The sequence below is a fragment of the Abramis brama genome (assembly GCF_963993115.1).
Source record: "Abramis brama genome assembly, chromosome: 4".
Classification (NCBI taxonomy): Eukaryota; Metazoa; Chordata; class Actinopteri; order Cypriniformes; family Leuciscidae; genus Abramis; species Abramis brama.
In genome coordinates this window covers 50945235-50967858 of record NC_139966.1, presented here as the reverse complement: position 1 = coordinate 50967858, position 22624 = coordinate 50945235, and the positions used below count along the sequence as shown (strand labels likewise).

The window sequence follows — 22624 nt, the reverse complement described above, 5'->3', positions numbered from 1 at the left end:
ATATAAAAACATTTTAATGACAATTAAGCACACTTCTCATGTATTTCTCATTCTCAGTGAGGATATTTGTTACTGTAACAGTACTTTTAAAGGTACTACAACAAATGTAAAATGGTTCATAACGATTGTAAAAATACTTCAAAATGTAAATGATATCATTACAATAATAAGTATATTTTATTTTGCATTACAGTAAGACAGATTTGGGGGTGTAAGGTGCTTAATTGTCATTCAAATAATGCACAAAATTGTGCAGAAATATGTCTGTGAGATTTATCCAAAATGTATTATTATTATAGTATTTAAAAAAAAAAATGTGACCTGAAATATGAATGATCTCTTCTCTGCCATTTAATGTCTGGAGTTAGCGAGAAATTAGTCTATAATGTTGATTATTTTTATACCAATGTCAATGCAATTTGTTGTGCTGAGGAGCTCTTAATGCACCTTGCTCACACACACACACACACACACACACACACACACACACACACACACACCACTGCCCTCCTGCTCAATGCCTGAACCCATTCTTGCTTTACCATGTAACTTATGCAACAAGATTCCTTTTGTAAAGATATGCTTTGTATTAAAGGGGTTACTTGGGGAATAGAATCTCACAAATGCATATTTTTAAAACTCAAATGGTGTTGATTATATATTATAAATGTATTTCAGTTGTAAAATACACAAAAAAGAAAAGAAAAAAATATGAAAACAGAAAACTACGAGAGTGTTGCTAGTGCACCTGTGCTGTAAATTTGTTCTTCGGTGTAGTGAAATTTATTACAGTTTCTTCATTTCTCTTAATTTCCATGGACAGAAAATTTGATGTCTCACAGTTTGCTTTCTGGATCGACGATGACAAAGGCTGGACCATCTGTTTAGGTTTGACGAGTTTATTTTTTCCTGTTTGGAGGGCAGAATAGATGGAGTGCATGTGCTCACAGACTCACAGAGAACACGTGTGTGTTTTTTTTCTTCTTCTTTTTCAGGATCCACAGGGGACTTTTAAAACAGACTTCCTGTTTGTGATATAATGTACATTTAAATGACTGCCAGGTGATGATGGTCCTTCGGAATTTGTTACAGCTTGTGTTATGGACATTAAAATATGACATATTGAAAAACAATGGAAAAAAATACAAATCAGTTGTTTAGTCCGGTGCAGTGTCTATGAATAAATAGAATTCATTAATTGTCCTATTAAAATACAGATAAAAAATTACAATGGTGTTGTGATTATTTTATTAATCTTAGTTCATCATGGAAGCACACATTTCCATCTTAAGATATTTAATTCTTCATTGCAACTGTATTGCCTGGTTTCAGACATGGCTTAGATTAAGCCAGGATTAGGCCTTAGTTCAATTAGGACATTTAAGTAGCTTTTATAAACGTGCCTTAGAAAAAAACATATTTTATGTGACATATTTTAAGATATATCAGTGTTCAAGTTGCTTTTAGTTAAAACAGCTCAAACATGCATTTTAGTTTGAGACTAGGCTGTTAGCTTTGTTAGCATTGATATGCTAGCAAACTGCTAAAAGCAGATAGGCCTACATGAATTTAAAATGTAGTCTTTCTCTGTAAAATATTGACAATGTATTGACATTTTTGCTGTAAATTTCGCCCTTCATTTTCAGGGAGCATTCATGTCCGCCAAGAATACAGTTATGATCCGCACTCAAAATTCAGACAGCATTCGTGTAACACAAACGTCTGGAATAAGACGTTATTCCTGGAGTGGCATTTTCCATTTTGCCGATTTCACGTGTTTCTAAGGCGGTACATTTAAAGGGACCTGCTTTAATACGGGCAACCGAAGCGGTTTCACACTCTAGGCACTTAGCATGATTACGTTACACATTAACTTTCTAAATGCGATGACCGCTCAGCTTTTCTTTTATACACAGGAATCAAAGGGATGAGAAGGGCCGGAAGGCAAGGGATTGCACCTATTTTCCGAGTTCACTCAGAACAAGCCCAGCGCAGGGCTGTGGTGAGCTCCCAGAAGGCGAACGATACTGCGCATTAGCATATTTCCCATCACACCGAGGGTAATTGAGACGTTTGAAGTCGGTTGTAGGAAGAGACCGTATCTGAGAGACGCAGAAGGAGGGGGGCCTCACCACACACCGGGGGATATTGAAGTCAGACTTCATACAAGCTGCAGCTGTCTGTTTGTGACCTCGCTATTTTTGCAGAGAGGTGAAAGGTTAATGGTTTTATTTCCCCGCTGACTCGTTTTACTGTACTTGTACAGTGATAGTACCGTACCGTCCGTGTGAAACTCTCTGTACATCTGAACCGACGCTAAACGGCGGATGACACAAAGTCTTGGCTGAAAAGTAATACATTTTGACAGTGATTTACCACAGTATGTCGACACACAACAGCACATGCTTGAGGATGGAAGACTAAGTTATAAATCCAGATTTTATGTATCTGTCTGCAGGGCCGTAACCAAAAAGTTACAATTTTAGGATGGTCTTCCTCAGTGGTCGTCAATGTCAAAAATGTTTGAGATTGATGGCCAGTCAAATCAAAGAAGGAGGGCTTTACTTTTCACAGAAGCTGAGGACAAGCAATTCCAGAGTGAGGCTTCAATTGCAAGGTTAGAAGTAAGTAGCTAAACATATTTGCCAACTACTCAACTTTTAGTCAAATTTAGAATGAAAAATATAGGCATTTACGTAATCATTTACGTGTTTTATGAAATCAATAATTGCCTGTGATGACAAGAAACATTAATGGATCCATTTTTAGTGCATTAGAAACATGATGACCAGTGAGTGTACATATTATTGAACAAAAATATTATTTGCAAATAGTTTAAATGGATTCTTGTTCTTTTACTGCTTTTCTTTTTGTTTATTCCTTCAGGGTATATTTACATGTAGGCTACTAACGATGCACTAAAAATGGAAAGATGGAAAGCCAGGCCAGGAGTCGGCGAAAGTAGTCACTTTGTAAAGAAACACTAAGCGCCTGTAGACTGAACACGTAATATGCATGACATCACTGTTTTCACAAATTTGCGTTTTTGTTGTTTAGATTAGAGACGTTAACATATCGTTTTCATAAACTTGCACATTGAAACCGGATTTCAAAAGTTTGCGTTTTCAGGCCGGCAAAACGCCATTGTCGTGTAAATAAACGGCCAATTAACGCATACAAAGTTTTCCATTTTTAGTTGAAAATGGTGCCGTGTAAACAACTAATTTAATTCCTTTAAATAAAAACATTCCCCCATAAATGACTTTGGTCCCTGTCTGTCTCTATCTCACACAGGAGATGAATAGAGAGGGGGTGTTAGCAACAAGAGAGGAAACAGTATGTCTTTTGTAAGCTTGTATGACGGCAATCCTGTGTGCTCCTCTCTGTTTCATAAATCAGATCCTGCAATGAGCGGTGGGGGAAAGAGGAGAGCTAGAACAAGAATCCAGCTTCGACAGGAGCATTTCTAGCTCTCCACAAGCTATGTGGATTAGCGTACTACTGGTCATGCTATTTCTGCAGTAAACTCTGTGAATGATGTTTTCTGTATATTTGGATGACTTACTATTTGCCAAAATGTCCAATGTGCAACAGTGAAGTCCTAACTGGAAGCAAGTTAGTTTGTTTGGTGGCTAACGCTAACTTCCTAATGCTATTTTATAGACTGTCTAAAATTAGCCAAGATTAATGCTTCCTTCAAGTACACCTGTGAAACTCGTATTTCAGAGTCAGGCGTTTGTTATTACATGTCACACATTCAAGTCGTAAACATAACACAAAATTAGCCTAAACAAAGCAAAATTATTATATTGTGAATAATAAACCTAACTCACTGTGTTGAAAAATATTAATTTCTGTCACTTTATACATGGTAAAGTGAAGCAGACACAGCAATAGCAAATGGCAACGATCCAATCAATTCCAAATGAACAAAATCAAGTCCCGCCCTTCCATTTTTTTGTTTGTTTTTTTTTGTTTGAGAGGCGTTTCACTTTACATCACAATAGGGAAGAAAAGACGGACTTCTGTTTCATGCCGACTTTAACACCATTTGCTACAATTTTGATCTGAGATTATACATATCTGTATTATATATCAGTGTTTCCACCATGTTTCAAATTGACACGCCTCTGACAAAGTCGTAACATGCATCATTGAGAATTCAGTTTCCCACTCGAAAATATGAATTCACTCATTCATTCATGTGCTCGGAACTTAGGTACGATATTTAGGACTCCACTTGAAGGGCACATTAGCATGCTACTGTTTGAAATGTTAAGTGTTGTATAGCTTATATTCTGTTTTAAAAAACGAGTAGGAAGGATATAGTGTGGAATACAGAAATTCTAGTGTCATTTCCGTGTGTCTACTTCCTCACTCTTTCTGTATACTCTCCATTGAGATGTTTTATTCATTGCTTTACATCTGTTAAAATTCGTGAAGCAGGCCAGGGCTAAATCCCTGCGCTTCTCCTCAGAAAAGGATGTCTTCTATCAAGTTCAGAAAGGGGCCAAAAATTCCACCTGTGTTTCCACCCAGTAGCACTTAAGCGTGACACCCCTGGAATGCTCAAACTTTATCGCTCTGCAGAAAATAAGCCTGATTCGCCGGAAGTAACTGTGTGGTAAGAAACCAGGCTTTACTGCATGCTTCAATTGTTTAAAATGAAGCGTTATGGTTGTTACTAGGCATGAAATTGGTGAATCCTGTGTCAGATACATGTTGAAATATGCTGGACCTTGTGGTGTTATGACAAAAGTTTGGCCACTCGTATGAAATTTGAGGCCTTTAAAACGTTACAGTTTAGCCCAATATAATGGGTATTTGAAAGCGTTATAAAACATGAAATCATAATTGACTGATTTTACATTATATTGTAAGTGAATTATCAGTAGACGTTATTTTAAAGAAGAAAAACAAATTAAAGTTTTAAAAATATATTATTTTGAAAAATACTTTTAAATGTTTATAATTTTTTTTTTTTTTTTTTTTTTTTTTTACATTTTTGTGGTTACTTAAACATTTAATAATTACTGTTTAGCCTCCCTAAAATGTTATTGTGATATTCTTTGAAAGCCATCCGTAAATCGCTCATTTGACTCACTCATAATAAATAATGGCTGAGATGTAGTGAAGAAACACACTGGCTTCAAATAACATAATGTCTTCTGTGTTTAATGCACTGTGATTCACATGCAAGTTTCATAAGAGGTTTCTCAAACCTTCAGCAAAGTTTAGCCCTCTTATAATCTATGCTGTGTGCAGACTATTTCTGCATAGAAAATTAATACTACTTTTAAGAGTGCACCAAAATTAAAAACACTCTTTAGTGCACCAGTCCATGTGAATCATATCACGGCGCTGTTAAATTAAGACATGAAAATCCGCACACATGTATCCTAGTATCTTCACGATGAACAACGTTTTCATTCCATCTGAAAAATCTCATTAAGACTCGAGCTTCTGTCCACGTGTGTGTGTCTGTGTGCACGTGTTGAGTGTGAGAGAGTGGAAAACAGTGACCTAGCTGTTTTTTTCAGTCCTTTATGACTGTTGCTTGTCAAATTTCATAATGAGCCGGGTGAGATATTGTGGCAGTTATTGTTTTGTCTTTTCCTTTAAATAAATTGAAATGCTCAAAGACAAATGTTAAATAGTACCACACACAAACCTTTGCACTAGTAAAGAAAAATAAAGTTGGTGTCTGAATGTCATAGCTTGAATGAAAGAAGGAATTTGTGAATGTTTCTGAACAAACTTGAGGTAAATTGTGATCATAATGTGAAGAGAATGCTTCATTTTGACTAACAAGATTGCAGATTCTCTTGAAAAATCTCTTACGATTCCTGATTCTTTTCTAAATAAAATCGCAAAGTGTGCACCCGATTTAGTGGTCTGCAACTAGGTCAGTGTAAGTGGTGATGGCCCGTTCCATTGAGAGGAAGGAAGATTTATGCGAAAACGGTTCATTCCAGAAACCTCCCTCTGGAGAATTCAAGTCCGCAGAGACAGAGGCAATGGCTTTATTTTGGAAGAACCCAGTAAATCCTTTTCTTCTTTCCATGTAATGACCACAAAAGCCGCTTTATCCACAGGTATGTAAAGTTTTCTATAAAACCGCTCACACCATCTAAATCTTGTCATCCAGGCTCCCACATGAGGTCCATTTTCTGGTCCAGTTCACTGCTGTCCGATCCGTTTAGTGTCAGTAGAGGGCAAGAACATCATCTTTAGTGTCTCCATAGTGTTGAAGCAGCTGATGGGTCACCATCAAGTCTCTGCTAGGAAAGCTGCTCCATCTCAAACTGTGTGTGTCCGTTAGCGGGCGCGTTGGCCCAGGCCTCAGGCGCTCGTGGGTGTGAGTGGCTGGGCTTCAGGGGGTCTTCTGCGGGGCTGTGTGTGTGGATTAAAGAATCCGGGGACGCTGGGTCAGGTGGTTTGTGGTCGTAATACAGAGCCCATAGTAGTGTCACAGTCAACGTCATGGCTAAGATCTGGGCCACTCCGATCGACACACCCAAGAACCTCAACACCTGCAACTGCTTGGTGCCCCGGATAAAACTGTAGATTTTGGGACCACAACCCTGTTGAAAACGAATGTAGTATGGTTATGTCAACATGAAATCAAAATGGACTATTATTTATATATATATACTGTATATATATACTATTCATTTTCTTAATGCATGTTTCTGGGTTGGAATATTCAAACAAACTAAAGGTTGGAAAATTGGGTGTCATTAACTTTAATCTGTAATTGGTGGAAGATTTATCAACTTTTTAGTTTTTATGTATTTATTTTTTTCATTTCTAATTTTATTTATTTTATTTTACTTTACTTATTCTTTAATTAGCTTCCTATCTTGGCCAATATATTTTGGCCTATACATTTTCAATAATTTCTTTCCTGGTTTAATGCAGCTCTAATAACATAATTCCAAAGAACATTTTGAAAATACTTTATTTGTTCCCTGATATCAACTAATTCCTACTTTACCAATTGCCAAGTGGCTATTAGCAATTGTTTTAGCAAATTAGCATTAGCTACTTTATTAGTCTAGCTACCTTATGACATGTATGCCCACTTTTCACAATCCAAACAATTCCTAATGGATAAATCAAGTGTCCATTTACATTTTTCTCTCATTGCACTTCCTGTTTCAATATTCAGAATTCCAAAAATTCTAATTATTTATGTCAGGCCAGTAAAAAAAAAAAACACAATGTGGAAAAAAGCCTTCTAATAGATCACTGTTGTCTCTTCACATTAACTGGGATGTGAGAAAGTAACAGTTCTGCTTTAACAGTTTGTTTTCATGTAAATCTACCCTACAACAGCTGCCACACTAATATGTGAGCAATGCGACCCGTTCATCCGCTCGCGTGTGTGCCTGCGTGTTTTGGGGTATTTCCTATGTTGGAGTGTGGAACAGCAGGTAAACTATTTCCTGTTAGTGAGGGATTTATACTGTGGAGTAATTCCTGTATAGTGTCATCCACTCAGAAAGAGAGACAGGAAGTGTGTGAGGATCAGACTCGCCCCACACCCTCAGTCCTTCACTCCTAACTCTCCCCATAGTGATCAATGTTCCTGTCTTATTCAACAAAGCCCTGCTTTCACTCTTCTGCTGTGGGACCTGTCTGAAAGGCTGGGCTCTGCTGGCTGTTTTACCACAAACGCACTGTGTTTATACTGTCCGTCGTTCTGTCTATAATTCTATTGTTTTATGTTTTGCTCTATCTATCTCTCTATCTCTCTATCTGTCGATCTATCTATCTATCTATCTATCTATCTATCTATCTATCTATCTATCTATCTATCTATCTATCTATCTATCTATCTATCTATCTATCTATCTATCCATCCATCCATCCATCCATCCATCTATCTATCTATCTATCTATCTATCTATCTGTCTGTCTGTCTGTCTATATATCTATCACTCTATCTATTGCTCTGTCTATCTATTGTTCTATCTATATCTGTCTATAATAATAAAAACAAATTGTATCTTATAAACCTACAAACTTCGAAGATTTTTAAGCATTTATCAAAACCTTCAAAGACTTAACAATAGTGTATCAGACGTGTCACAGGCAGGGCATCTGAAGAGCAGGGTGCTGGATGAGACACTGTGTTGTGTTTGTCCTCGACCGTGTGTTTTAGCACTACACACACAGGTGTGTCTCTGAGCTACGTGACTGATTTTAATTGCACTGTTGGAGTCGCTCATAACACTCACTGGCAATACAGCTTGATTAAACCCACGCTCAGCAGGAAAGTGAATCTCTCCGCTGTCTCGCCTCATTTACAAAGTCACATTTTAATTAGGGCTGTCAATCAATTCACGTTTTTAATCAAATTAATCACATGCTATTCCACATATCAATATTTGCTAAGCCCCCAAATTAAAATGAATTACACTATTGTGACAGATGAGTAAATCAATGAATAGACATCACAAAAAGTGGCTTTTAGAAGTCAATATTGCATTCTTTTTGTTTTCATATAATTGAACATAAGTCTAACACTGGTTCACCGCAATAATTGAGCAGTTATCAATCCAGGTTAGACATGGCAATATTTTTTAATTGTTTGTCCATGTACAAATGCAGACGAACATCTTCAGCTGTTGCATCATAACTTGACACGTGCCATGAGATGCCATTGGAGCACTTGTAAGAAGACCCCTCTTGTGAGTAGATTTATTATTTCCAGATGTTGAATCAATATCAAAAATAAGCTCACCTCCTGGTAAAGGTCACTGAGGTCATGGTAGTGGGCGTTGCGGGCGCACCCTGGATATTGATTGGAGCAGCAGGAGTCAGGTGGCCACTCCATCTCTGTCATTTCCAGCCAGTCAGTGAAGTAGATCACTCCACAACACTTTAACTGTAAGGCAGGTATGAAAGTTAGCACATTGAAAGGAACTATTTTTGATGTATACATATATTGGCCTGTGTATTCCATGCATATAGGTTTTCATATTATTTTTTTCACATATTTTACATCATTGCTGCACCTCTCCTCTCTTAGTTCCGGTCTCTATGAAGTCCCTCCTCTTGCAACTTTCAACAAACTACTAACGCAACTCTACTAGGCCTTGCCCCCTTTTTTTGCGTATGCCTTGGGCGAGAATTATTTAAATGAGAAGAAAAGGTAGTTCAGAAACAGTTCTTACTGATATAGAGAATAACTCCCTAACTTTGCAAACCTTTTTCATGTTCAAACAGCAACATTACACACTAAAGTCTGATTGACTGCTTGGCTTCACTCAGCATTTTTGCTTTCAGTGACACCAATAAAATTACTTTACTCCAACTTGTCGCATTGTGTGTGGTTACGTAGGTGTTGGATGAGGTGTAATACTGGTGATGATTTTGACCTCTCACCTCAGTCTGTAAAGAGTTCCAGGCATGTGTGAGCCACTGGTAGCGCTGCAGGCCAAAATGAGGCATGCGTGACTTTAGACTTATCATATCAGACCTCTGTACCATAGGCTGAAGAAAGAGAGAGAGGGGGAGTTATGGAGAAATATTCATGAAGAAATCATTTCACAATTTTAAAAGCCCTTGTGATTTTGTAATCACATAAAAATCATCATTTCCCTACACTGTTATTAATGATGTTTTCTAAATAACAAAAAACAAAGTGTTTTCCAGGCAGTTTAAAGGACCATCCACACGCCCACACGTCCAATTTTAGGCTCTCTTGTGACCATTTTATTGGCTAGCTATGAAATACCCTATTCACAAGTGCATGCATCTGTTGTTTATATAGTAGGTGGCATTTTACAATTTAGTCCTCATGAGACATTTCTGTCTAATATGATGGGCATTTGATAAGTACCCACAATGCCCGGAGGTTAGAGTGCCATCTCTTATTTTGGGCAGCCGAACTTGCTAAAGCAAGATAGATTGAAGTCAACATGAAATCACAATCGACTATTTGAAAGAAAAAAAAGATTTCCTTTCTATTATGTTGAGTTTTTATTTTATGTTATTTGTTTTACCAGTATTAAAAATACTGTTAGGTGCATAAACCTGCATAGAAATATAAAGTTGAAGGATGAATGGATGGGATGGATGTATGCCATTGGGATGGCCACTTTTCTCAGTCCAAATTAAGTCTCATTCTACAGTTTTTTTTCTCAATAACCAGTTTCACTCTGAAATAAGTCACATTTTGGAAATAAAATGGGTCACGAATTAGCCTGGCAAGCCAGACCTACATCAAGATGTTAGGTCTGGAAACTCACCATAGACGCGGTTTAATCCGAGGGGCGGGATAAACGGCTGTCTTTCAAATTCCCTCTGCTCGCAATAGGACAGCACTTCAACCAACCAGAGCGTTTTCCCAACAGCGGAGCTTAGTTGATAGATTCAACTTTTGCCATATCTGGCCGGCAAAACGACGAACACATCTTCCTTTTTTTAAGAATGACTTAAGTGCCGTTCTTTGCTCTTTTCTCAAAGAGAAACTTAACTCCAAGTCCTCCAGAGTCGCGGCCAAAGCCGATTCGAAAGACTGTTCTCCAGCAGCCGCCATTCTTTGTTTTCAAGTGGCAGCCGTCGCAACTCTGTCGTCATATGCTAAGCCCACCCCGCCTACTCTATACACGACGTGATTGGCCTGACCCAATTTAGGTTTTTGCAGCTAGAAGGTCTATTGAGAGTTGCTAGACCCCCCTGGCTGCGGAATACATTTTGCTGCCGCTAGGGTGCGTCTAGATTTCTAGGCTAGTCACGAATGCCATTTCATGTTGACTTTAAGCTGAAGAAAGTTGGAATGGATGCACTGTTGATACAACTGATAACATGTAACCAGGCCAGGTGCAGCAGAATAAACAGACTCATTGCCCTTACGCTCACAGGGGTCACATTGGGCCACAACAGCACAATAGGACCATCAAACCCAGCAAAGGTTTTGGGGTGTGTGATAAGAGCGTATCTTGAAGCAGAAGCTGTGTATGTCTGAGTGAGAGAAGCTAGATTAAAGCCAGGTGTGTGTGATATCTTCCCCTGGAGGTGCGCCTTATCTCTCGTATCCCCTGGCTAACAGAAGCAGATGCTACCTGCAATCCCTTTTCCCCTTGCTGATCAAATCTTTTAGTCTGCACAGATCCAGGACAGGTTTCTGTAAAGCCTGATGCTAATCTGGCTTTAAGAGCCAACTAGAGCATTTACATAGGTGACTCCATCCTCAACCCGCACATGAAAACACTCACTGCTTATTAACTCCCCAAAAGGAAGTCTGCTTGAGTCGGGCTTTTGAAGTCATAATAGTTAAGATTAGACCGTAAGCAGGCGGTTCAGAAATCGGATCCTCATTCCATTTTCTCCTGGGAACGGCCATGTGGCGGCCGTGTTGTTGACGTGAGAGAGGGAAGAGAGTAGGCATTTCTGTTTATTCATAGCACCACACACCTCGTCATACGTCCACACTCCACTGGCCAGCTCCACGCAGAATATCACCATCAGACTGCCAAAATACTGGGAATGCACACACATATAAAAAAAGAAAAGGTTTGGTTAAAAATATCTTCTGAAACAATAGGGCAGAAGGAAGGTATTGATGATCAGACATAGAGAAATGAGAGCAAAGTGCGTGTGCTTGTTCATGTATGTTCGGATCTGGATTTTGAGGTCTGTTTTGTCTCTCAGGTCTTCTCTTGGGAGTTTCGAGCAATTGTGATAGGCTGTGTTCAGAATAGCATAGTAGTCATGCTATTTTTTGCAGTATGCAAGATGTATACTATACAGGATGTGTGCAATATATGCAAATGTAACAGAGCATACTGTATCCCTTTATATATATATATATATATAAATATAATTTTTTTTTTTTTTTTTTTTTTTTTTCAAAGTTGATAATTGGATGTTTGCAATAGTTTGCAAAAGTAGTATGCAGTATGCTCAATCTGCTTGGGTGAATGGAACAAAAGAGAATGTTTCAAAGTTCCAAAGTTTTTTGCATTCGCACATGAACAGATTTTGTATTTAGGGCAAACTAACACATCCATCTCATCTCCTCCCTTCCTGAAGACAAAAGACACTCTGTCTTTCTCAAAATCTCTTTAACATACATAGTTCCCCTCGGTTGAACACACACTTTGAGAGAGATAATCAAGATGAATGACAGTGTTAGGAGCCGCATTCGGAGCAGACCCCGTCTGACAGCTTGTTTATTTGGGAGAATCTAAATATTTGTGGCTATTCTACGCCTGTGTTAGCATTTCAGCTAGTTTGTCAGACGCTTACCACAAAAAAAAAAAGATAACCGTTTCTCTACACACCCTTCCCTGCTAATATCTGCCCTTCAAATATGTCCAGTGTGAACTTGTAACCCCTGGAAGTTCCCAACAAGCTGGCTCATCTGCAAACACACACACATTTTTCTCTGGGTAAGAGAGGTTACATTCTCTCAGCGACCTCTCGGTTTATTGATTTGTTGAGAGTTTTACTCTTCCTCTTTCACACTCACACATTTTTTGGCACAAATACTGTTACAGAAAACAGGACACTGTGAAATGGATGGATTTCCTTTTGACCGGAACGATTAACACCCCCTTTTTTACTTAGTCATGCAAACAGAACGAGAGTTAGATGCATCTAGAGTCTAGTATTAAGTCGTATCAGATTTGTTTTGACAGATGGCTACTGTTAATGTCATTAAACTGGTGCTTTTGGGGGTACTTACAGTTAGAGATTTGAACAAACAATGTTATGGCCTCAAATTGTGTGTCTTACTGAGGAAAGATGTGCTATTAGTTTTTTTAAGTGATTAGGGATGCATAGTGCACCATATTGGTTATTGGCCAACGTTAGAGAGATGTTTTTAATTATTTTTCCATATTGGCTGATATTAGGTATTTAATTAAAGATTACTCAATAGCTGGACGCCTGGACCAACCTGAAATACATACATTTTTATAATATAAGCAACATTCATGAGTGCCCATGTCAGATTTTTTTTATTTGAAATATGAAATGTGAGTTTGAAAAGCAGTTTTTGATATTTAAGTATATAGCAGTTGGTCTTATATGACCAAAATATGTTAAAATTATTATTATTTTTTAAATCTTTAAAGCTGCAGTCTGTAACTTTTGGCGCTCTAGCGGTTAATAAACAGAACTGCATGCGTCTTGCGGAAAAACATTGTAGCCGGAGCTGCTTCTCTTTATGTCTATGACGAGTCACACAGGTACTGGGCTACTACTAAATAGTCTGAATATAAAATATATAAACACTTATTATAGGTGTACCATAGTGATTCAGGATAAGACAAAAACACGGTTTGGAAAATGGATTCATGTACTCGCTCATTATATATATTTTATAAAATTTGAACACAAAAAAGTTACAGACTGCAGCTTTAAAACCAATAGTAATGTAATAACACTTACATTTTATATACCATGGTCTGTCTGAATACTCAGTTCTGATTGGCTGGACTATAAGCATTCATTTCATGTGCCATTGAACAGAAAAGAGTCTCTCGGTAGCCTGCTTAAAAGTCAGATCTTTCACATCACATCAAAATCAGTCAACAGGCTTTCAGGAAGTCAGGGAAGTTTCGTTACAAGTTGTTCACACATTGACAATTAAAAAGCAATTAATTCATGAAAATTCTTTGAAAATTGAAATCTATTCCACCGTTCAAGATGAACTCCTATCTGCTCTCCTGATCTCTCGATTGCCTCCTCCTCTTCTTTGCTCTGACAGGACAAAGAGTGTGTGAGAGTGTTCGAGTTAATGTGCATGTGTGTGTCCAGCCAGGTCGCAGCACTCAGTGAGAGGCCGGCTGGTGAATAGAGCGACCACGTAACCCAAGTGCCTCTCCTCTCTTCATGTCTTCCCGCTCTCCTCCTGGATTGGTTTACCTATTGTATCCAAGCCAGATAATATTGTTTGTCGCTGAGCCTCTGGGTAACACAAGCTCACTGGGGCAGAGAGGAGAGGAGAAAGGCTCCTCAGGAGATGAATGGAGACCCAGAGAGAGGAGGAGGAGGGGGAGAGATGGGCAAAGGAGTCCCAGAAAACAGGTCCTCAGTCTGGGTCAGCAGACGGGACCCCACCCTCTCGCCCGCCGCACACCTGGGACTGAGAGCCACAAAACAGCCCTCTGCTTACTCTCTCCTCCCCCTTCATGCTGGGATTTTGTCAATTCATCATCATAAAATAGATTTGCTGACCTTCTAAATGTTACACAATGACAGCCTTTCAAAGGGGCGACTGCATAGAAAACAGAATTATCCTTGCTCTTTTGAAATAAAACAGTCCAACATGTTCATAGACGCTGGAAAATGGTGGCTTAGAAATCACAGACATTAACGTTTCTTATTAACGTTAACGTAACATTAACGTTTCTTAAAATTGTTCTATTTTTGTTATTTGATTCTAATGTTTTCAGTACATTATATTTTGGTTTAGATTTGATTATTATTTTTTTTATTAAACAAAAAATATTATTAGTTAAATGTTTTTATTTTAAGACAAATAAAAAAAAACAATTTTTTTTTTTTACTTCAGTTCTAATTTCACTGCATGAGCAGTAAGCATCTTGAACAGTGTCAAAATGTATTTTTTCATGTATATTTCTTATTTAATATATATTATATTATTTATAATTACATATTATATGTAAATATTAATATATTAATAAAAAATTAAAATACAAAAACATTAAACAATTAAATTACATAAATGTTACTTTAACTGAAGGGAAAAGGAACAGTTTGGATACTTTATTAAATATCTTAGTTTCGACATCAAATGGGTTTGGAACAACAAAGTATTTTCATTTTTGGGTGGACTGTTTCTTTAAAGTAGAAAAAGCAGCCTGTTTAATTCTAAGGGTCAGATAGAGGGTGGATTTTCCTTCCTCCTCAAATCATTTATATTATATGTGCTAACAGCCTGTCAAGATCTTGCCATTTCAGAAGTCACAATGTCACGAACACATCTGTCTAAAAAACACACAAAAATCTCTCACAATGGATATAACTATGTGGCCTGTATTTGGCCCTCCTTGACAGTCTATCATGCTGAGTGAAGTGCAGCGCTCATACATTACTCCTGTCTAACTCTTTGTCTCAGTCGCAAGAGCTTTACGACCTCCATAACCTATAGAGCGAGTTTCTACAAGTGTCTGAGGAGGTCATTATCATCTGAAACACACATTCTGATGATACGGATAACTAGACGCACCCTGCACCATGACATCTAATATAAGAAAGATATTGCCTTGTATTATCGCAGTGTAGTTATGAGGTGAGAATATGGCAAGAAGTGACTTCCTGTGGCTATAATGTGTCATGCTAGATTTAAACACAGATATCTGTAGAAGAGAGTCAAAAACAACATGACTCCATTCACAATGCATATAACTTCTATAATAAGTCATATTTCCAAGTGAAAAACCATATTGGTTTGGATTTACTGTAAGGGCATTCATCAGGATTTGATCAGATGTTATGCTGTGATATTATTAGTTAACATGACTTTTTTTGACATCATAAAAGATCATGGCAAATATGGTCAATTGTAATCAACATACTGACACAATTTTTTTTGCTCATTCTCATCCTCAGTGCATGTTGATCAGCTGATTGTGCATGAATAATCATTGCATGTTATTCCAAAAAAGTTAAGTCTTCGTAAAAATTTACTAAACATATTAATGTTTATACTTTATCAATCAAATAAATATATATATATTTTTTGAAATTATTTAAAAAAGCAGATTAACTTGAATTTCAATTTCACCGCATGATCAGTGATATTACATATCTCTCTCAGGTTAAATAGTCTTTCATCAAAAAGCAAAAACTTGCTTGACCCGTCCCACAATTTCTTCTCATCAAACACCCTTGCTGCATACGAAATCACATACTGTATAATAGGAACTCCATTTGTTTTGAAACTAAATTCACGACTGTTAAAAAAGTATGTTTAAAGTACTACATCCGCCATATTGTCACTGTCATGTGACCTTCGGCATCAGTTGCGTCTCTTCACCTGTTTGGTTACATGTCGTTTTTGCCAAAATAACTTGCGAGATGTATGATATTTCATGTATGACGTTTCATTTCTTCACTCATTTAATTTCTTTATCTAATTGATAACTAGTCTATGGTTTAGACGTCTATTACATTTTCACTGACAGCCCAAATTTGACCTTTTTTTAGCCTAGACGTCTGGGCTGTGTTTGGACGGCTATTAGACGTCTTTTAAACGCAAAATTGCTTGCTGGGATTACTCGGCTCACATACTCTTGTTCAACGACTACTATATAAAATGGAAGTAGGCAGATGGAAATACATCACATTACAGACGTAAAATGGGTTCAGGATGGCTTTTAGGATGCAATATCTCTCTTTACTCCCCTCTAGTGTGTGAAGTGAAGACACAGTGGTCTCTGCGGAGATGTGTGGATAAAGAAAGCAAGACTTGTTTGAATCTGGTTCGAGGGTGTTTGGGGTCAGCAACGTCAGTGCCAGCTAAACTTAAAATATTCTCGGTACACAAAACCACACACATTCCAAACCACACAATGTCCCTGCTGTGCTCGTCTTTTGTTTTCTTCTCTTCCCAGTTCTACTTACCCAAGACAGTAGGAGCAGACTGCACTTGAGCGTGCCGCAGTAGCCCACCATGGCCACGATGATGAGAAAACAGCACACGGCGATGACGACAGGATGGACGACGGGGGAGTACGTGAGAACGGCTGCCTCCTCCAGTCTTGAGGAGAAGAGAGAGAGAGAGAGAGTCATTTCTTGGCAGGCTTTTTGTTTATTTATCCGTCCATCCTGCTCAGTTGCCTCTTCCTTCTCTCATAGGGCAGCATATTTGAGTAATACACCAGTTGCAAATAAACAGTGATTATACTCTGTAGGAATGCAAACTCTTCCTGTCTCTTGCTGTCTACTTCTGTTTGGCTCTCTTTTGCACCGGTTTTCTGAGATGCAACAATGTTTTCACTAAGGAAGACATGGAAAAGCTACAGTTTAAAGGAATATTCTGCATTCTGAATACTTTAAGCTCAGTTTTTGAGGCATAATGGTGTAATCGCAACAAACGAAATTCCATGTGTCCCTCCTTTTCTTTAAAAAAGCAAAAATCTGTTGAGCCAGTGAGACACTTACAATGGAACTGAGGCCAATTTGTTAACATTAAAATACCATTTCAATAATATAGCCACAAGATGTAAACAAAATGCATGTAAACATGATTTTAGGGGCTGTTTACATGACACCATTTTCAACTAAAAACAGTTTTTATGCGTTTTGGCCGTTCATTTACATGACAACGACGTTTTGTTTCTGAGAACGATACTGTTATCTCCGTGTAAACTATAAAAACGATATGACATAATGCGAATGTTCAGTCTATAGGCGCGTAGTTTCTTTACAAAGGGACTTCGTCAACTACTGGCCTGGCATGCATAATACAGCCATTTTTAGATGTTTTCGTGGATCCATGTGAACGGGGATCATTTTGACAATGTTGTTGTCTGTATATGGAAAAATGTGAAGTAAACACTTTCCATTTTTAGTACATTATTGTCAGGTAAACACACCCTTAGTGTGAGAAAAATGCTTACTAACCTTTTCTGTGTAAACTTTTATCCAATTTTACACTTTCACTATCATGACAACCCAAGACCCTGTAGAACCTAAAATACTAAAACAACTGTTTTACTTTTAAGAGTTTTAAGTTATAACCGAAGAATTTGTGTTTTTATAAATTTTAAAGCGTCACACCTTTTAAACCCTCCAAAAATTGGCCTATTGTTAGTGCCTCACCATAACCTATTTTTGCTTTAATGAAAATTAACATAATTAACATTATGCTATTAGGGCTGTGTGCTATTGATTAAGTTTAACTTGTACTGAATATTTCCTGAGGTAAATATCGAACTAAAAATCACATACAAATCTGTATTAGTCTGAAACGTTCTATTCTTGTTGATATCCTATTATGTTTCATTCCGCAGAGATGAGATTTTTACAGTCATCATAGGAGGGCTGACTCAGCATGTTACTGCAACGCAACTCTGGTAAACCTATTTGTTGTGTACAATCAGGTTTTAACAGTTTTCTCTCTGTTGATTCCCATTCATGTCATGTTGTGGCCCACAGAGGGCTCAGTAATTATAATACACATCTTGGTGATAAATTGCTTTTTGTCAACATTAATTACGAATTACTTGCCTCCAGGATAATATTGGTTCTTTTGGGATTTTTCATGCAGTTTTCCTTTAATGCTTGAGATGATGTAAAAAAAAAAAAAAAAAATGGTTCTCAACCCAGGCCCTGTCTCCACTGGCAACTTAATGCTTTTATCTGATTTCTTCTCCAGAACTGCACACCTCATTCATGCTTGTAATTACTTCATAAGCTCGAGGCAATTTGATCCAGACCGGCTGAAAAGTTGGAAAACAGTAAATTAGACCTTTACATGGACCGCTGCCCCGAATGAAAGGATTTTACGGCTCACACCTGTCCAACCGCTGCCTCTCACCTGGTGTCTGCGGTTAAGGTGAGCACATTGTTCAGGTGATCCCTGAGGCAGGCGGACACTCCCAGCACACACAGGGCCATAAGCTTGGAAAAATGAGAAGAAAACAGTACTTAAGCCACACTTAAACATGCATTTTTGAACATATCATTTACAGTAGTGGTCAAAAGTGATGTCCGGCCTATAGGAAAATTGACATCTTCACCCTTTATCCAAATATTATTAAAAAAGTGTTAATGATTTTGTAAGCATATTGTGCAGTTGTGCTTGAAGTCAATTTTTTATTTGTGATAACGCAATGAAACATGCCAAATTGTGCAGATATAAGTTGTCAGACAAAGAAATTATAAACGCATGCAAAAACAAGAGAGAACCAACAAAATATGAATTAATAACTCATTATGTTGTAGTCAGTGTATGCTTTTTCCTGTGAGCTGTTTGTTTTTCTTAGCTTTTTTTGTATAGAAAAAATAAAACATGTAGCTGTAGTTTGTCTTTTTGCCCAGTAAATTTGGCAGATAAATACTTTAACCAAGGTTAGTGTTTTGTTCTTCCCTCATGTTAAAAAAATATTTTTATGGTTTGATAAAAACAAATCACTTTTGGTATAATTATTTATTATATATGTTTATTTCTGTATTTAAATATTATGTTGATTGATCTTATATACTGTATGTATATATATATATATTTACTTTATTATTTAATATTTAAAATTAGAATAAAAAAGTATTTAGACACTTTCTGGCTGCCAAGTGTTAGTGGGACACCATGAACTACAGAGACTGGATCAGCTGGTAATCATAAAATTGGCTCAGAAAAGTGAAATTATAGTTCTGAGAGACAGTCTGGCACACTTTTCTTACAGATGCCACTTGGTTTGATTATGCAATGCAGTAAAATTCATGCATTTTAGTTGTCTTTGGGGCCTCTGGATATTAAAAACATGGATGGATGTTTGTGTCCATGGTTGGCTTGGAAACCTATTTAGGTACTGTGCTATGTTTGGCATGCAGCAATATTAGTGGCATGGGTTTAGTTTGCCCTACGCAGGCATTCTTGGTCTAAAAACACACCCTGGTGCTTATCGCATTTAATTCCCTAAAAATAGCGGCCGCAGCAGAATGTAAGCTGTGTGCCATTCGAGCATAGCTGGGATTCAGGCTGTCCTCTACATAAAGATAACATAGGATGGGGAGGGAGGGAACACAGATTGCGCGTGTGTTGGCGAGAGAGTGGCTGTTGCGCGTCTTGGAGAGCGCACAGCAGCACCGTGCCATGTAACGTGAGCGCTCGCTCGGCCACCTGCTCCGACTTGGACTCGTCTTACCCAGAAGAGAAAGTTGAGCGCGTAGAGCAGACAGCGCAGACATTTCACCGAATCCTCCCGGGCCATTCTAAGCACACCAACTGCTCACCAAAAGACCTCATTTTAACTTCTGCCACCAAGGCACCATAACCGCTGAGGAGAAAACAACAATTAACAATCACATACAGCTTGCTTGAGATGTCAAGAAGAACATATCGCTGCTGGAGAAACCATTCAAAGTTGGTTGCTGGTCTTTGTTGGTCTCATAGCCTGGTGAGGCTGGGCTCTTGGTTGGTTGTAAATGGGTTTTGGCCTCCTCATCACATTACAACCTGCTAAACTACCTAAATACCAGTTTGATCACACCGGGAAACCATCTCAAACCACCCAAGGCCAGCTGGCCAGGTGGGGAGACCATCCTAAACCACCAAAGAAAAGTTTCTTCCCCCAGGCAATCTACATCACAAACAGTTAAATGTTCTCCCCACTGTGCAATGATAACTAAATGCAAAATCACTTATTTATTTGACAATATTTTACCTTTAATACTTGACAATTCCATAAAGACAATACTTTAATGGAATTTTTTATTCCATTCCCTGTTAATTCTACTTTATTTTATTTGTATATAGCACACCTGCACATACAAATTTGTCTATTTTGTATACGTATGTCTTATCCACGTATATCTTTTTTTTAATTATCTGTGCACTGTTGTTGTCTCTGTTTACTGGAAGCTTATCCTGTCACCGAAACAAATTCCCTGTGTGTGCAAACTTGGCAATAAAACTTTTTCTGATTCTGAAGACCAGCTTGGTCAGGCTGGGAGACCATCATAGATCAGCTAAGTGCATCTTAAACCAGCTAAAACCATCTGAAGACCACTTTGGACAGGCTGGGGGACCAGTAAATGATCTAAGGCTATTTAAGGTGTTTTTAGGGAGGTTTTTGAAATCCTACCATGTCATAAGTCCTTGTGCGTGTTCAGTGCGCATCCAGAATGTCTTGATATAAGGTTGTAAATATCCGTGGGAGGTTTAAAAAGCAACATGTGATTTTAAAAAGACCAACAGGTTGCAACTTTCTTTACTTGAAGGGTGATTAAATTAACCTGGATCACTCAGGACACTTTTCTACACCAAAAAATAAAAAAATAAAAAAAAAAAGAAAGAAAAAATAGTCTCCAAAAGAGAACAAGAAAAACAAGTTTGGAAAGTACTGCACAGACAAGCCCTTTATATTCTGTCCAGCATGAAGTTGTAGGAAACTCCTCAAACTTAGTTGCGCCTGCAATGTAAAATCATATTGATATTCCTAACGGAGCTGCGCGCAACAGTCGGGCGTGTTCGCTGCGATCCATTCACTGCTACTGTCATTCCAGGCGTTATATGCTCCATTCAGGACCAGCTGTGTGCACCTCGCCTTTCCACAAGTGTTTAACTTCTGCATGTAAGAGACTTTCACTCCAAACGCGCTGAGTGTCATCCGGAGCAGCGGTGCCTCCGGGTCCTAAAGGCAAACTCTGGGTCATCCCGATTATGGCAAGCCAATTAAACATTTATTTATTTTTATGTTTTTATTATTTATTTAAATGACTAATGTCTATGTTGATACTACATGGCACAATAAACTTGTGCCATGTAGTTAACTATGTAAATGTCATAAGGTTGCGTAAAGGACCATCATCTCGCGCCATCTGTTTCATGACAGAACTTGGTATTTTTACTAATATTACATAGTAGCGCACTAGAATCTATTCTAGTGTTTATATGAAAATGACATTTAAAATGATTATGCCATTTCAAATAAATAAATATTTAGTTATTTGTGCTGAACAGAGTATATCTGAGAAGAAAACAAATCCCTGGATGTCTTTGTCTTATTGGATACACTTGTACATTACAAAGTAATTTAGGATCTTTACGTCGTATCTGACCGGTTAGGGTCAACCCCTGGGTCGGCTAATTTTTGGGTGCCTCATATCATGGGCGAGGCTAGCCCCTTTTTAGGGGTGCTTCAGCACCCCTAAAAAGGAGCTCAGCACCCCTAAAACTTGGAGTAAGAAATGTTGTTATTCTAAAAAAAAATATATATATTTTTTTTGTCTTTGACAAGGTTAAATAATGTTCTTCATCTTCAATCCGCAGCAGCGCCAAGCAGAGCGCAGGTCAGAAACAGAGGCGCGCGTGTGTGTGTGTGTGTGTGTTTGTTCATCTGAGCCTCATTGGTCTTTCACTTCTCGTCAATGTCAGAATATTTGAGATGACCAATCAAATCAAAGTAGGCGGGCTTTATGTTCACAGAAGCTGCTGAGCGCGAATTTTATCAGCACGACTGACGCTTCAGTTTACGGTCAAGTGCGAGTTAAGAAGATGTAAGTAGCTAAACTAAACATTTTATATTTGACAGTTTTTTAGGTCATAAATGTTAAACGAATGACAAAAATAATTAGAAAACTAATAAACCTTTGTCTAATTTCGCCATTTTGAGCTGAAAATAGGCCTATAACGTGTAATTATGTCATTGTGAGGGGACAAGAAACATTAACAAAGCCGTTTTCATAGGCACAAGATTAATAATGCATGTGTACATGTTGAGAATTAATATAATACAATTTGTAGCCTTCAGTAAATTAAAAAAGTTCAGCTTTAGAGGGGAAGAGACAGGGCAAGATGAGGAGACTGAGAGAAAAAGACAGAGTAATGGAGATGAGGAGAGAGCAGGTTTTAAATCTATTTCTTATCCTTTTTTGGCCTCAAACGTCTTGAAATGCACATATCAGAGAAATAAAA

General features: G+C 37.9%; 1 protein-coding gene across 3 annotated transcripts; it reads right to left on the bottom strand.

Annotated features, from left to right (window-relative positions):
• Positions 1-5005: 5005 nt before the first annotated feature.
• On the bottom strand, positions 5006-21327 carry tspan12 (tetraspanin 12). 3 transcript variants are annotated; one of them, XM_084111068.1, is made up of 8 exons: positions 20793-21327; positions 19854-19985; positions 18527-18609; positions 16609-16744; positions 11428-11493; positions 9394-9501; positions 8750-8893; positions 5006-6584 (listed from the first exon to the last, which is right to left on the bottom strand). In XM_084111068.1, the coding sequence occupies exons 2-8, from the start codon at positions 19917-19919 to the stop codon at positions 6282-6284; spliced, it is 906 nt and encodes a 301-aa protein (XP_083967194.1). In that variant the 5' UTR covers positions 19920-19985; positions 20793-21327; the 3' UTR covers positions 5006-6281. The 3 variants fall into 3 exon arrangements, with proteins under 3 accessions (XP_083967194.1, XP_083967195.1, XP_083967196.1); XM_084111069.1 differs by lacking the exon at positions 11428-11493 and having other exon boundaries at positions 20793-21312; XM_084111070.1 differs by lacking the exons at positions 19854-19985; positions 20793-21327 and adding an exon at positions 18375-18428 and having other exon boundaries at positions 18527-18588.
• Between the last annotated feature and the right edge of the window lie 1297 nt (positions 21328-22624).

What these genes read in the sequence shown, in the direction of transcription:
- tspan12 (XM_084111068.1), bottom strand. Translation starts at nt 19,919, where the DNA reads ATGGCCCGGGAGGATTCGGTGAAATGTCTGCGCTGTCTGCTCTACGCG. An exon ending in CGCTCAACTTTCTCTTCTGG is followed by an intron (nt 18,610 to 19,853) that starts GTAAGACGAGTC and finishes CATTTTTCCAAG; the next exon opens with CTTATGGCCCTGTGTGTGCT. An exon ending in GAGTGTGGACGTATGACGAG is followed by an intron (nt 9,502 to 11,427) that starts GTGTGTGGTGCT and finishes CTCTTTCTTCAG; the next exon opens with CCTATGGTACAGAGGTCTGA.